General features: G+C 25.6%; 1 protein-coding gene across 1 annotated transcript; it reads left to right on the top strand.

Moving 5' to 3' along the window:
- The first annotated feature begins 4,337 nt into the window (after window positions 1-4,337).
- LOC105852483 (protein NRT1/ PTR FAMILY 7.3-like) lies at window positions 4,338-10,098 on the top strand. Its single transcript, XM_027337057.2, has 5 exons — window positions 4,338-4,492; window positions 4,935-5,049; window positions 7,730-7,947; window positions 8,030-8,592; window positions 8,935-10,098. The coding sequence occupies exons 1-5, from the start codon at window positions 4,466-4,468 to the stop codon at window positions 9,788-9,790; spliced, it is 1,779 nt and encodes a 592-aa protein (XP_027192858.1). The 5' UTR covers window positions 4,338-4,465; the 3' UTR covers window positions 9,791-10,098.
- Window positions 10,099-15,917: the final 5,819 nt, after the last annotated feature.

Genomic DNA, 15,917 nt, shown 5'->3' with positions numbered 1-15,917 from the left:
AATATGATAGGCCGTAGGCCAGATTTAAACCTAAAAAATAAATCGTAGGTCAGACTCAGACCTTTCAATGTCTGGCCTGGTCTGATCTATAAGATATATTATAAAGTGTAATACAAATCTAATTTCCAAGGGTGAAAAGCATGGTTTCAAAACTTAGACTGACCCGACCGTTAGAATTGAGACTCGATCAGTTGGGTCATTTGATAGAATCCATAGTTCAGAAATGTAATAAGCTCAATATAAACTAGTGTGTGTTGACTATGTTGGATTTGTGGTAAAACCATGACCAGGTGGGTACGACACCTCAACCCGTTGGAACCAAACTAATTAAAAAATTAAAAACCCAAGGAATAGAACCCATGCCCGTTTTTCTTAAGATGTTAGGATTATTTTGGGATGAAGGGAATATATATTTTCTTTGGATTTATATGTTAATTTAATATTTCTCCTATCTCTCAACAAGGTACTCATTTGTAATAAAAAAATTATTTCAAAATTAATAATTATTTTAATTTTTAATGTATATTTTTATCGATTATACATTTGAATTAATACTATTTGTATCACTTCGAATGAAATATTTTTCAGTGTGCGTTTATGACATTAATAACACATCAAAACTTAATAATGATAAATTTTGTAAAAGCAATATTCTCTCTTTTATTTTTATATTTTTTTAATATGTGTAAAAATATTAAATAGTTCACTTATTATGAAATAGATGGAATATATATTTTTAGTTTAGTTAAACACAAAATATATTTTTTAATTTATTAAAAATAAACAAACATAATTTCCTTTGTAAATGTTCGATGATTTCAAATATTTTTTCTACTTTAGATTGAGGTACAATGTATTCACATTTTTATTTAAAAATAAGATATAGAATTTATGTCATAAACATTTTTAAAGTTTTAATATACACCAATGGAGTCAATAATAATGTGGTTCAATTAGTGGCTTAATAGTGTGAGGAATGATCCAACAACCTAGAATAATAATTTGACTCATTGAAGGATTTTGTAGTCGAATGATAATTTATGTGTGTTTGGTTGGGATGTTAAGGAATCTACTCAGCATTTGTTATTTGAATGTGGTTTAATGGGAATTTTTTTTATAATCAACTATATGTCATCGAATCAGCCCGTGGGGTAATGTGTTTCAATTCAAAATTCTATTTGAAAGTTCGAAACAAATTATTTTTTTGTCAAAAAAAATATATTAGAATTAGTCAAATTTTAAATATGGTTGAGTTTAACAATTGACGTTGATATAAATATAAAATTAAAAATTTTAATTTTATGATCTTCATCAATGGTGCACGTGTTTAGAATTATATAGTTATTTTTATAGATAAATATTAGTGGATAAATAAAACTCCTAACTTTCTTTCAAACTATGCATAATAAAATTACATGATTATTGGGGAGAATTTTGGTAACAAACCGGATGTTAATAGTTGTTTTGATTGAGATGATGCAAACTCCGTCATTAAATAGTATTTATTTACTTCATATGTTAAAAAAATGTAGTTGACCCAAAAAAAATGATTTTATGTGGGTACTAGAAAAGACATCGACCAGCCGTTTATTTCAGTCCAAAAGAAATTTCTTTGCAGTTATTAATAGCTATTATTATATTTCAATGTGATATGATACACGATATTCGATAAAATACTCATAATTAATAACATTTATAAAATATATATACATCAAATGAGATGATATATTAATTTGATAAATAAGCGGAATAAGTATCCACCATTTGATTAAAATAAACGGTTGAAAATTATTTTCTTTAAGCTGCACATTTAATCTGAGAGGAGATTCAGGTATTCTATGTTTTTTATTTGATCACTTAATCTTCGTACTTTTCCCTTTCCAACGCCCACTACATCTACACATAAATCATCCTCTCTTAACACCAATTTATTAAATGCACAATTGCTTTATCTGTATTTATCGAATAAGAATTGGTTTTCTTTATATGTGAATTCACCTAAAGTTACTGATATTTGTTTTGTGCTTTTCTAGTTGGTTACATCACTTTGTTCTTTTCTTTTTTCCAATTCCTTATTTAATTTTTACATAGTTACTCTATAAATTCATATGGGGTGATGGTGACGTGTTTATCATGATTAATCAACCAAATCGTCTCAATCCAAAAATTGGGGTATAGAAGATAAATATGAAGAGAGACACTTTATACAAGAAATTATAGCAGGTGAATCCTAATAAAATTGGTATAATCAATTTTAACCTGTACTTTTTTTACAATAAGAATTGAGCGATTGTGAATGGTTTTTTACAAAGTGTGAGTCATTCTTCCAATCTCAACCAATAAAAATAAAATCTGTAACAAGCAAAATGAACGGGAGAAATCAGTGGTTATGCGAGATCTAAGGCACAAGAAAGGACTTCAATTAATATTTGGTCAAATTTTAATTTTTGAAAGGATGATAATTGATCAAATAATGTCGACTAAATATTTAACAAATTTTAAAAATTAGGAAAAATTTATTCAAAATATTTAAGTTATTTAATTATAACAATTTAATATTTTAATTTTTTTTAACTAGATTATTTAAACCTCAAAACATGCACATTGTTGTTATCCTCTAATTGTGAATTATTAAACGAATAACTCTACTATAAATGATCTGTTCTCATATGAGATCTTTCGATATTAATTTGTTTTTTATTGAAATGTTTAGATTGATCATTCTCGATAAGTATTTTAAATTATGTTGCAAACTTCCTTTTTTTCTTATAATATCTTAAAGTTTGTTTAAAACATGCTAAGTATTACGATTTTGATGGTCAAATTCAATTTGAAGAAAGAATTAAATTGCGTTGGTTGGTGACATTTCAGGATTAAATCCAAATTTTTAGGATAGGCTTTCCTTAAAATATAATTTTAAATTATTTTTTAATATATTCATAATTTATTGAATAATATTAAATACCTTGCAACTATTGCATCCATTTTTTTTAATTCAAATTGTTAAAATTTTAATTACGATACTATCAATGAAATATCTAATATATTTATAAATTAAACGTTGACATGACAACTTTATATGACATGACACTAATATTGTATCTAACCGTCATACCAACAATATTATGAAATTATTGTATCTAACCGTCATACCAACAATATTATGAAATTATTCATTTATTATATTATCTTTTTTGAACACAAACGACTTAAAAAAGAATTTAATTTATTATAGATAAGATAAAAAAAATTAATATAATTATTTTTATAAAAACAAAAAATCGATTAAAAAATTACTTTTATCTATTGAAATCCGTATCTCCCCAAAATTATCTAAACCTCACATAATAATGTAAAACTCACTTTCTTGGCTACTCATGTTTATTTAGCTAATAAAATGGAGGGTGGTGTAAAAAAGAAAAGAAAAAGTGTTGGGATGTATATTTAGCAGTCTCTTTATGACTTATATTTTGAAGAATTTTAGTGGGATAAATTTTAAAGAAAAAAAAATCTATATTCTGCTACATATATATTTTATATTTTAAAGAGTTAAAAAAAAGTATATAATATATAAACATATAATATATATATACTATACTTTTTATCTTTTTAAATATTAAAATATAAATTTAACTTTAACTTCTTTATCTATGTGACGACGTCATACCAACAACAATTTAAAATTATTTATTTATTATATTATCTTTTTTGAATATAAATGACTTTAAAAAGAATTTAATTTATTATGGATAAGATCCAAAACAATCTTTTAATGTAGTTATTTTTATATAAAAAAAAAATTGATTAAAAATTACTTTTATTGATTGTAATCCATATCTCTCCAAAATTATGTACACCTCACAAAATAATGTACAACTCACTATCTTGATTACTCATATTTACTTAGCTAATAAAATGGAGGGTGATGTAAAAAGGAAAAGAAAAAAAATGTTAAATAGGATGTATTTAGCAGTCTCTTTATGACTTGCATTTTGAAGAAGTTTAGTGGGAGAAGTTTAAAAGAAAAAAATCTATATTTTAAAAAACAAAAAAAAAATATATATAATAAATAAACATATAATATATATATATATATATATATATATATATTATACTTTTGAATTTTTAAAATATAAAAATATAAATGTAACTACGGTGAAAACATTTGGATATCAACTCCCAATACAACGTAGAATACGAGTATTACTAGTCATATTTTTCTAATATTATATAGCCAGCCTTGGAAGAGTATGACACGTTGGATATCCCCACTTTAATACTGTGAAATCTTGACCGTTCATGCCACTCTTACTTCCTCTATTTATATTGAACACTTCCACACACTCTGTTTCATGTGTAAATCTCTCCTTTTCTTCTGCTTTCATCCAAATCAACAACTTTCCTCTGTTTCACTTCTCTCACTCTATCTATCTTCCTCATTGTCTCTTCAACTTTTACATCACCAATGGCTTCCTTAGAGGTTTCCAAACAGGTAACCATTAATATTTATTTATTCCTTATTTCTCAAGAAACATCAAATCCCTTTCTTTTCCAATTCACTTCCACGCCAAAATCTGTTTCTTTTTTTTTTTTACAAGAACAAACTCATAGCATTTCTAGATGAATGATGTCACAATAAATAAAAAGTTTAGTGACTAAGCCAATAAGCTCATACATTGGCTTGTTTCCTGAATAACTATTAAAGTTTTAATTATTAGAAAATACCCAAAAATAGAATCATCATTAATCCTATTGGACCTCACCAAAACTAAACTCTATTGGTCACTGGCAATATTATGCTGTTTTTCATTGAACGTGTCATTTAAGCTTATTAAGTATATTCAATATACATAGTTTTAATTATGGATATGTTAATAGAATTACTAAAATATAGCCATTTTAATTTGTTGTGTGTGTGTTTGAACTATGTGCAGGGGAAATTCGAAGAAGAAGCAGAAGAGTTAACTCTTGATGGGAGTGTAGATTGGCATGGTCGCCCTGCAATCAGAGCCAAATCTGGGAGATGGGTCGCTGGAACTATTATACTATGTAAGTTCCAAACATATAATATATATTTGTATTTTTTTTATCAAATAATTTATTTTAGTATACTATAAAAGCAGGGTAAATCTTTTGTTTCACTCTATTTTATAAACGATTTAATTAATTTTCAGTTTGTTTTACAAATACGTCTAATCCGATTTTAAAAATATATAATATAGTATCCATAAAAATTGTACCAAAAGAAAGTTTGTGTAAAATAATTTACATTTTTGTGCATACAAATTAATTTATTTTATTAGTTATTGCATACGTTTGTTATAATTTTTTATTAAAATAATCACCTTGTTAAAATAAATAAAGTTTATATTTATTTGTTATATTTTTATAAAAAAATAACATAGTTTTTTTTTAAAATTATTTATTTATAATTGATTTTTACTCAAAAGTAATTTTCAGTATGACAAAAAAAAAGTAATTTTTATAATCTCTACATTATAAAATATCAAAATCTATTTTCTACAATATGTAACAATCGCACCCATTATTACTACTTAGTGTAATTGTAAATTTGTTACACATTTTTGCATTATTAAATCATATATGGCGCTCAATTTGTGATACCCTCATCATATATATTATGTAGATAAGGTTTTAAATTTGATCGCAGCTAGCATAGAGGTTAATTTTGTTAACGGCAGAATTGCATCAACTTCATTTAATATGTTAGTATTCGAGTAACACATATATAAGATAATTAATTGCTATTTTAATGTAGTACTTCTATAATTGTGTCGATAACAACTCGAGTGTTTGAGGTGAATTATTAAGAAGCTAAATTTTGTGTGTGTACGATCGAGTAATACGTCTACGTATGGTTGTTGATGATGATATTGATAGAAAAGAGTCGTGGCAACATTTTGATCCGTAGAAGTTTGAGGAACTAGGCTTGTCCAGCTATTTCTGATATGCAATATTAATTCAGTCGGTCGTTTATAAACTACGATGATAGCGTATCACTAGAAAAAAGAGTGAAGTTTGGAACTTTTAGTTCACAAAACAACAACATGATCTCTTGTTCATCTTATCACTTTCATTTCGTTGAAATTAACAATACGACAACTTTCAACACAGGACCATTTGCTCCATTCAATTCACATTTCACATTGAGCTTCTTCATTTTAAACCTTTACTGAAAATATCTGTATTTTTTTTTTAAGTGTTTAATTGCTTTACATGTCTTATATATTATTAAAAAATATTTTTAATTATTTAACAATTATAATTAATTGATGATTGTATATATAAATTAAATTATTTTTAAATTTTAAAAATAATTATAACTAAATTAAATATTTTTAATTATCTAACAATTATAATTAATTAAAGATTGTGTATTTAAAAATTTAATTATTTTTAAAATATGTGCTGTTTATTTTTATTAATAAAAAATAAAAAACTGTTGAAACGAACAATCTCTGTTTTCATTATTTTTATTAACTTGCATTTTATATTTTTTTATGACAATTGTAAATAATTTTATTTAGATAAAATGAATGCATCTTTTAAAAATAAATCACTAAATAATTTACAAGAACTTAATTTCATGGCTCATTGCTAGTCGATTGTGTTTAGAGAGATAAAGTAGATGAATTAAGTGAGAGAGATTCTGAATCCTAATAAAACGACAGGAGACACGGGAACAGAAAAAAGGGTGATTTGATGAGTGAGAAAAAATGAGCATGCATTTGAGGTGAACAAATAGTAGTTGATAAATCATTTCCGACACGTAATCGTTCATACGATAGTTGATGACGTGGGTTTTTGCCACGTGTCACTATGAATACATGCATAGCCATTCATTAATCACATGGACATGGAGTTGAAGTGCAAGGAAGAGTACAATCCTATATTTAGTGCACCAAAATTGAATTGAAGACAGCCCATAATTAGCACATTAGTAATTACTATCTTTTTTAGGAACGACAACATTTGAAATTTTATCATATGTTCGCTTTATCTTCTTCTTATTATTAAAATAATTATTTTTTATTAACAAAATAAAAAATAATGAAAACTAGCAGAATATTTTATTTTCAAATTAAACGTGACAAGTTTTTCGAATTTTGATTAGATTTCACATAGAGAAAGTGGTCGTATATAGTTTAGTTTAAAAGTACATAAAACCTAAAAAAACAAATTATTTCAATTATAATTTACAGTACATATGTCACACAAATATTGGCTTGAACTAGTTAGTTGATTATCGTTTTGAAGATTATTTTTCAAATGAAGAAATATTTCTTCCTTTGGCTGAATCCACCAATCGAGAAAGCTCCCAATAATGGCCTAAAATAAATTAACATGTCGTATTAGTTTGTTTCATGCTAAGATATCAAAGGTTGAGGAAAATTGGGAGGTCACAATCAGATAGTGTCATAGTCATCGGTAGGATATTTCGGAAGCTTTTCGCGTGTGCAATGAAAAAATATACAATAACAACGTGGTGTATGCATCACATGTATGAAGTGGAAGCTATGATTAATATTACCAACGAGCCAAATAAATATATTTTTAAAGTTAATGTATTAACTATATTTACAATTATCCTAGATATTCATAGTTAGTATCAATTATTTAATTTTTGTTTTTATTATTGAAAAATTTACCCCATGACATAATATAGATTGTGGTAACGATGCTTATATTAATTAATTTGATGAACCAGTGAACCAAGGTTTGGCAACCTTAGCATTCTTTGGAGTCGGAGTGAACCTAGTTCTGTTCCTGACAAGGGTGTTGGGTCAAAACAATGCTGATGCTGCTAACAATGTTAGCAAGTGGACTGGCACAGTTTACATCTTCTCTCTTGTTGGTGCTTTCCTTAGTGATTCTTATTGGGGTCGATACAAAACATGTGCCATTTTTCAGCTCATCTTTGTAATTGTAAGTAGTATACTTTAATTAATTTCTTGCTATAGTACATTACATTATACTAATTAACAAATATTATGGTTTGATATAACAGGGTCTAGTGTTCTTGTCCCTTTCATCATACCTCTCTTTGCTTAGACCAAAAGGTTGTGGAAATGGATTAATTCAATGTGGGGAACATTCAAGCATGGAGATGGGAATGTTCTACCTATCAATTTATCTAATTGCTTTAGGGATTGGAGGGTATCAACCAAACATTGCAACATTTGGTGCTGACCAATTTGATGAAGATCACTCAAAGGAGAGTTACTCAAAAGTGGCTTTTTTTAGCTACTTTTACTTGGCTTTGAACCTTGGTTCACTTTTCTCAAACACCATTTTGGGCTATTTTGAAGATGATGGATTATGGGCACTTGGGTTTTGGGTTTCTGCTGGATCTGCATTTGCTGCTCTTGTACTGTTTCTTGTTGGAACTCCAAGATATAGACACTTTAAACCTGGGGGCAATCCTCTTTCCAGATTCTGTCAAGTAATTGTTGCTGCATCAAGGAAATTGGGTGTTCAAATGACACCAAATCGAGAAGACTTGTATGTTATAGATGAAAAGAAATCTCCTAACAGTGGCAACAAAAAGATTCTCCACACTCATGGTTTCAAGTAAGTCATAGAAGCTAATTTCAATCTCAATCCCATAATTGAACACTTCCAAATAATTTTAAAAAGTTTTAGAGGACTCTGCAATGACATTATAATTGCAATTGCGAATTTGCAAAGGCATTTGTCTATATTTTGCTGCAATATGACGGTTTGCAGCGTAACCATAATAGCGAAAGTAATTTAGAATCATATAACCAGTTGACATCTATTAGCTATAAGTATTTGGACTCTTTTAGCTAATAAGGGTTTTTCAATTAATATAATTTCATGTCACTTACAAATTTTGAGAAGTTTATCTAAATTTCTTTTTAATCAATTTTCCATTTGTGATCTATATTGCAGGTTTTTGGATAGGGCAGCTTTTATTACTTCAAGAGATTTAGAGGTCCAAAAAGGAGACACACACAACCCTTGGTATCTATGTTCTATAACTCAAGTTGAAGAAGTGAAATGCATACTAAGACTTCTTCCAATTTGGCTATGCACAATAATATACTCAGTGGTTTTCACTCAAATGGCTTCTCTTTTTGTGGAGCAAGGTGCTGCAATGAAAACAACCATTTCCCGTTTCAGAATCCCACCGGCGAGCATGTCTAGCTTCGACATCCTCAGTGTCGCCATCTTCATTTTCTTCTGCCGACGAGTAATCGACCCGCTGGTCGGAAAACTTAAGAAAACAAGTTCAAAAGGACTGAGTGAGCTTCAAAGAATGGGAATTGGTCTTGTTATAGCTGTAATAGCAATGGTATCAGCTGGAATAGTGGAATGTTACAGACTTAAGTATGCACAACAAGGTGGCACAAGCTCTCTAAGTATCTTCTGGCAAATTCCTCAATATGCACTTATAGGAGCTTCTGAGGTTTTTATGTATGTAGGACAATTAGAGTTCTTCAATGCTCAAGCACCAGATGGTTTAAAAAGCTTTGGAAGTGCACTTTGCATGACAAGTATTTCCCTTGGTAACTATGTGAGTAGTTTAATTGTTAGTATTGTTATGAAGATTTCAACTGAGGATAACATGCCAGGGTGGATCCCTGGAAATTTGAATAGTGGTCATCTTGATAGGTTTTTCTTCCTACTAGCTGCTTTGACTTCTATTGACTTGATTGCTTATATTGCATGTGCTAAGTGGTTCAACAGTATTCAGATGGAATGCAAATATGAAAACAATGGTGAGACTGGTAGCTTCAAAGTTTAATCATTTGCAATGGAATCATATCATATATAAATAAGAGAAGGAAAATGGTAACTAGTTGAGATTTGTTATATATATGTGCAGTTAGTTGCTACTAGAAGCATTAAGAGAGGGCCTTTTTTACCCGAGTCTCGTGTTGTATTCACTACAGTTTTATTCCTGACTAAGATTTTTAGTTTATGTACTTAAATCCAAGGTTGTGTAAATTGAACTTTTTGAAGAGACAATGACAGTTTTGAGGCCTCTCTCAGCCTTCCTTCTTTCACTTTTGTAAATTTCATGATTAATAATGGATATGTGATTTTGATTTATCTGTGTAAAATTGCATGTTTCAATTTCTAATTGTTTAAAAATTGAATTATCTTATCCACACCTCCCTTCTACTTAATGTCATACCAAATAAACATTGCAAGCACAAACAATCTACTGGCCAGAGTTTATCAAGCGATGTCTTCAATCAGAATTGCCAAAATAATATTGGTCCTATTCAGTGCTACACACAGTTTTCTTGATGAACAAGATTCCCACTAGATTGTTGGACATATGTGGTGTGATCACAAAACTCCTTTGATGTAAAATTCCCTTGGAAGATTCAAATCTTCTCCTTAGGCAAAAACTTTTTATTTCGCTTGGACAATTCTCGTTGAATTTGTAAAGAGACAAAGAAATGAGGTTGGGCATACTCTGGCAAGGGTAGCTAATTAGCTATCTCTCACATGTTTTTACTCACCTAAACCAATTCAACATAAATTTTGACTCAATTTATTTAACTTCAAGTCTAACCTAAAATAATCTATTTAAATTCTATAATAGATGGTTTGGATAACATAATTGACATTTTGAATCCACATATTCAACTTATTGACATGTCATATATATATATATTTTTTTTTTTATTGATGTATAGCTATAAGTTATTGAATTTTATTTAAAAATTTGTTAATTTAATTAACTTAAATATTATGTTGTATTTGTAGATGTATTTTAAGTATTGAATAACATGTGGTATAATTTTACGATTTTTAAAATATTCAAGTAATTAAATTTAATTATTATTAAAAATAATCAATGACAATTCAACTCAATCTAAAATACTTTTAATCTGATTGATTTGATTTGAGTTTGATATAAATATCACGCGATGAGAACTATGAGACCAATAAAATTGATTGGTTCATATATTGTCATAACACATCCAACCAATATGTGAACATCATATTAATTGTATTACTATTTTATATTCAATAAAATGCAATATATTTTCCCCAGTAAAAAAATATCAATTCGGTATCCACAATAAAAAAAAGATGGATACGGGTTAAATAAAATTAATCTACAATTTAAATAATTTTTTTACTATAAAAATAAAGTTGTAGTAAATCATTTGTAAATGTTCAATAAGTGCAAAGTGTTTTATGCCTGAGACTAAAACATCATCTCTGTAAATAAATATTCTGTTTTGTTTAGAAACCATTGTTTTTTGAACCAATGGTCAAATAAGTTAACATTTAATATTAACCTAATAAAGTTTAAATATTATTATAATTACAAATAAAACGATAAAATAGAAATTTTATATTATTTTTATAAATTATATAAATTTTAAATTAAAATTATTATCAAATTGAATCAATAAAACTCTACAATTAGGGATGGGAATAGGCTAGGTCCTCCGTCGGGGGACTATGGTCTGGCATACTTATAGTCTGGTCTGACTTGGCATATTTAATAAAAAGGCTAGACTCAAATTGTTTTTAAAATCTATTTATTTAAATAGGTCAGTCTCAGGCTTATAAAAAAACCTGACAGCCGACCTATATATATTTTATTATTTATTAATATTATTTATTATTATTATATTAATAATATTGTTTTCCATTTTAAATTCTAAAATTAGCCAATTACTCAGTGAGCATTTCATGTTCAGTGACAGTAGCTGTTCCATATTCGGTAGCGATTTCATATTTGATAGTCATTCTATATTCGATAGCCGTTCAATTAGCCATTTAGTAGTCGTTCCATATTTATTTAATAGGTAATAACGAGTGTTTGTTTCAGAAGAAAAAAAATCTATTATTTGACACAAAAAATTACTTTTTAGGGTTTAAAGGATGTTTGTTTTATATTTTTTTTTTTTTAAATAGGCTTCCAGACCATACCAATTTTTTAAAAAAATCATGTCAAAAAGAAACATAGGATAAGTCGTAGGCCAAACTTAAGCCTAAAAAATAAATCATAACTCAAGTCTTTCAAAGCCTTTTCTGGCCTGACCTATTCTCACCTCTATTTATAATACAAATAAGATCAAAAAAATTAAATTATTATATATGATTGTTAATGATTGAAAAACACACTATTTATATTTATGATTGTTAATGTAATGTTAATTTTTTTTTAAATAAACTTGCAAATATTAACGATAATAAATTTATATGAGATGTTTTAGATAAATTTCATAATTAAATAAAATATAATGATTAATCATTGACTCGTATCAAACATAATTGATAATTTTGTTTTATGATGTAAAATTTTATATTTTGTGATATAAGTATACCAAATAACTAACATATCTAATAGATAAATATAACAACAGAGTAATGTTTTTACAATACTATTATCTTTCTTTTGGATTCTCACATGAGATATGGAATACAATTAGTTATTTACATGCCAACAAAATATTTTTAAATATTGTCCGATCGAATTTATAACCTCCGATTAAAATACACATGCATTTTGTGATAAAAATCATATTTTATATAATATTTTATTAAAAATGTACAAATGTCAATAAAATCAAATTTAAAATTTAAAATAAATATATTTCAATGTAACTTTAATTACTTTTTTTAATTATATTAACTAATTAATACAATGTACATTACTCTTAAATTATTATTTTTCATTTTACATTTATTTGAGTGAGAATACATCAATAGGTGATAAAGATAAATTAATAAAATCATCATAATTATCTTTTATTCATTTATCAATTTTTCTTAATTTATATGAAATAGTCGAATGTAATAAATATTATAAATAAATATTATAAGACAAATAAAGTATTTTGCATCAATTTAAGTATAATATTAATATTTATAATAATTTGTACTTTTTGTAAAATGAAAATAAAATAAATATAAGTGGCTCGATTCATATACAGGTAGAAGTTAACAAAGTAAATATTTTTTTTAAAGATAAAAATATAAATTTTTATAAATTTATTATCTCTGGATATAAACATTTATATGATAGGTTTTAAATTATTATTATTTATTGCTAATAAATGGTGAAGAAAATTTTACGCAAAACGAGTATTTACTTGTAAAATATTTGAACTTCATGTTTTATAATTTATATATTATATTTTAGATTAATATGCGGCTTAGGTAAAAGGTAACCTATAAAAAAGTAATAAAATTTATCAACAAAAATATAAATTTAATAAAAGATGGTTATAATAATGTATCAAAACAAATTTGAAAAACTAATCACACAATAAAAGTATTAAAAAGAAAACATGAATCGAAAAAAAAACTCATCTCAGATAAAATATGAAGTTATGAACAGAAAAAGTAAAAAAATCAATAAAGTAACACATGAATGAAAATATTAAAGCTATAAATGTCATTTTTTAATTGTGACTTTAGAAAGAAAATATGAATTTTACCGATTATCTGACAAAAAAAACAATAATAATAGTAATAATTATAATAATAATAATAATAATAATAATAATAATAATAATAATAATAATAATAATAATAATAATAATAAATGTCAGAGAGTATGCGAAACTTGGTAAGTGTAATTATTAGTAATTGTCCTCTATTTATATAGATCAATTCACAATCCCAAATTTTGTTCATGATTTGTTTTATCACAATTTCTCTTTTTTTTGTACTCGTAAGTTTCTCATGCGTTATTTATATTTTTGAAATATTATTTGATTAAATTAATAAGTTAAAAATTTCAAGAAAAACTTTGAATGTGGACCATTTTATACCGTAAATACATATGAATTTACAAAATAATAAATGTATCTTTCTAAAATAATATAAAATTGAAATTTATTTTTTATTTTTTTATATATTTTTTGTTATAATCTTATTTGTTTTTTAACTGAATTTTTAAATAAACTCTGTTGTTAAAATTCTGGCCGCAAATACAATTTTAGTTTTTATTTGGCTGAATTTTTAAATAATATCTAATTAATTTAATTATTACTATTTTTATTGAAAATTGAGAATCTAAATAAATTCTATCATTACTGCTACTTTTTAAAATTTTGGCATTAGTTATTTTATTTTGTAAAATATCGAGCTTTATGAACATGTTATGCAAAGATGATTGTAGTGTCAGGATGTACCAAATGTAATATTTTAATTACATAATAAGTTGTAGTTGTTTATAATATAGATTTGTAGTTTTCTATGCACATATATCTATTGCAAAACTTTTAAATGTAATTTTTTAATTATAATAATTTATTTAATAATATTGAGTATAAGTTATTTTAATTACAACTATAATACAGTTATGATTAATAATGCTTATAAATATTTTAATTACAACTGTAATACATAAATATTTTAGCGTACAAACAATTTTTAAATTGTGTATATTTTTAGTTATCGCGCAATAATTGAAACATTAAGAAATCATGCAATAGCTAAAACAATAAGAAAAGAGGAAATAAATTTGAATCCACCTAAATAAATGGAAAAAAAATGCAATTTGAAATTTGATTCAATAAAAATAAATGAAAAGAAAAAAAACAGTTTGACTTGTAGAAATTAATAATCACAAATCAAAATTTTCTATAAGACACTTCAATACTGATTGTTCTTTCTTAACAAACATGAAAATATGATATAAATAATATTTTTGTGATTACTTTACAAATTACAACTTTATATATAGAATACATCTACACACACAAAATCACCACAAAAGTAATGCATTTTTTTATGTAACATTCCCATTATACCTTCTATAAACGAGTTCGATTAAAACCAAAAGAACTGTTATGCTTATCATGAAATTTAGGTTGAGCAACAAGTAATTATTAATTATAGTTTGATAGAATGCAACTTTTGCATTGTACCTTACATTTTTTCCTCTCTAATTGTTTTTTTAGAATTTTAAAATTTGCATCAAGAATATAAAATTATTATTTTTATTAATCGATTATTAATTTTAAACAATATTTACAAAGTTATCGTCTATTGTTTTCCATTTAATTATTGTGGCTCAAAGATAGTCGTTAATAAAAAACACTACAAATGATGTACTACGAAATATTTTGATATACATATGAAATGGATGTATAATCAAACAATTTTCACGATTAAAATTGACATTTATCTTGCAAATGGGATAATACTAACTATTAATATTATCATGTTTATTTCTTTCTCGTAGAACGATTTCGACTTCAAAGAAAAAAAAATTGTCTATTTTTTTATATGAATCTCAACTCTACTTCTTTTTCGTTCATAATTCAATCTCTGTGAATATTCTTTGCAAGTTAGAGAACCAAACTATAAAAAAACTATAAAATAATCAAGAGTACAATTTGATATATAAAAATAAATAGAAAAATTGTATATTTTATAAGAATTTTATTTGTCTTTTCATTGTTTATCTACAATGATATATATATATATATATATATATATATATATATATATATAACATGTTAAATATAAGAAAAAATAAATAATTAAAAACGTTTGATCGTGTATTATCAAATTATTATTATTTTTTGACAAAAAAATAATATTTATTTATTTAAATTATAAATTACATACAAATTTATATTTATTAAAAACAAAAATGATGAATGTGCAAACAAACTAAAAATACCCTAGTTAATAGCTCAAAACTTCAATATGTCTACAACTATAAAAAAAATTAAAGTGTTTGTAATATATATGTCTCAAGATCAGTAACATAGACAACGCATAAGTGATTAATTGAAATAAGTAATATGTCAAATTATTCTATCGATCTTAACCAAATGAACACTACAGCAAATTGAAAAAAGCAAAAAACACTGCATCAAGACATAAAAACCTAAAAGCATCTTACTCAAACGACGAAATAATAAAAAAAACAATTTAAA

This window comes from Cicer arietinum, chromosome 7 (genome assembly GCF_000331145.2).
Source record: "Cicer arietinum cultivar CDC Frontier isolate Library 1 chromosome 7, Cicar.CDCFrontier_v2.0, whole genome shotgun sequence".
NCBI lineage: Eukaryota > Viridiplantae > Streptophyta > Magnoliopsida > Fabales > Fabaceae > Cicer > Cicer arietinum.
This window is presented reverse-complemented; position numbering and strand designations above follow the sequence as displayed.

What these genes read in the sequence shown, in the direction of transcription:
- LOC105852483 (XM_027337057.2), top strand. Translation starts at nt 4,466, where the DNA reads ATGGCTTCCTTAGAGGTTTCCAAACAG. An exon ending in CGCTGGAACTATTATACTAT is followed by an intron (nt 5,050 to 7,729) that starts GTAAGTTCCAAA and finishes TTGATGAACCAG; the next exon opens with TGAACCAAGGTTTGGCAACC. An exon ending in CTCCACACTCATGGTTTCAA is followed by an intron (nt 8,593 to 8,934) that starts GTAAGTCATAGA and finishes TCTATATTGCAG; the next exon opens with GTTTTTGGATAGGGCAGCTT.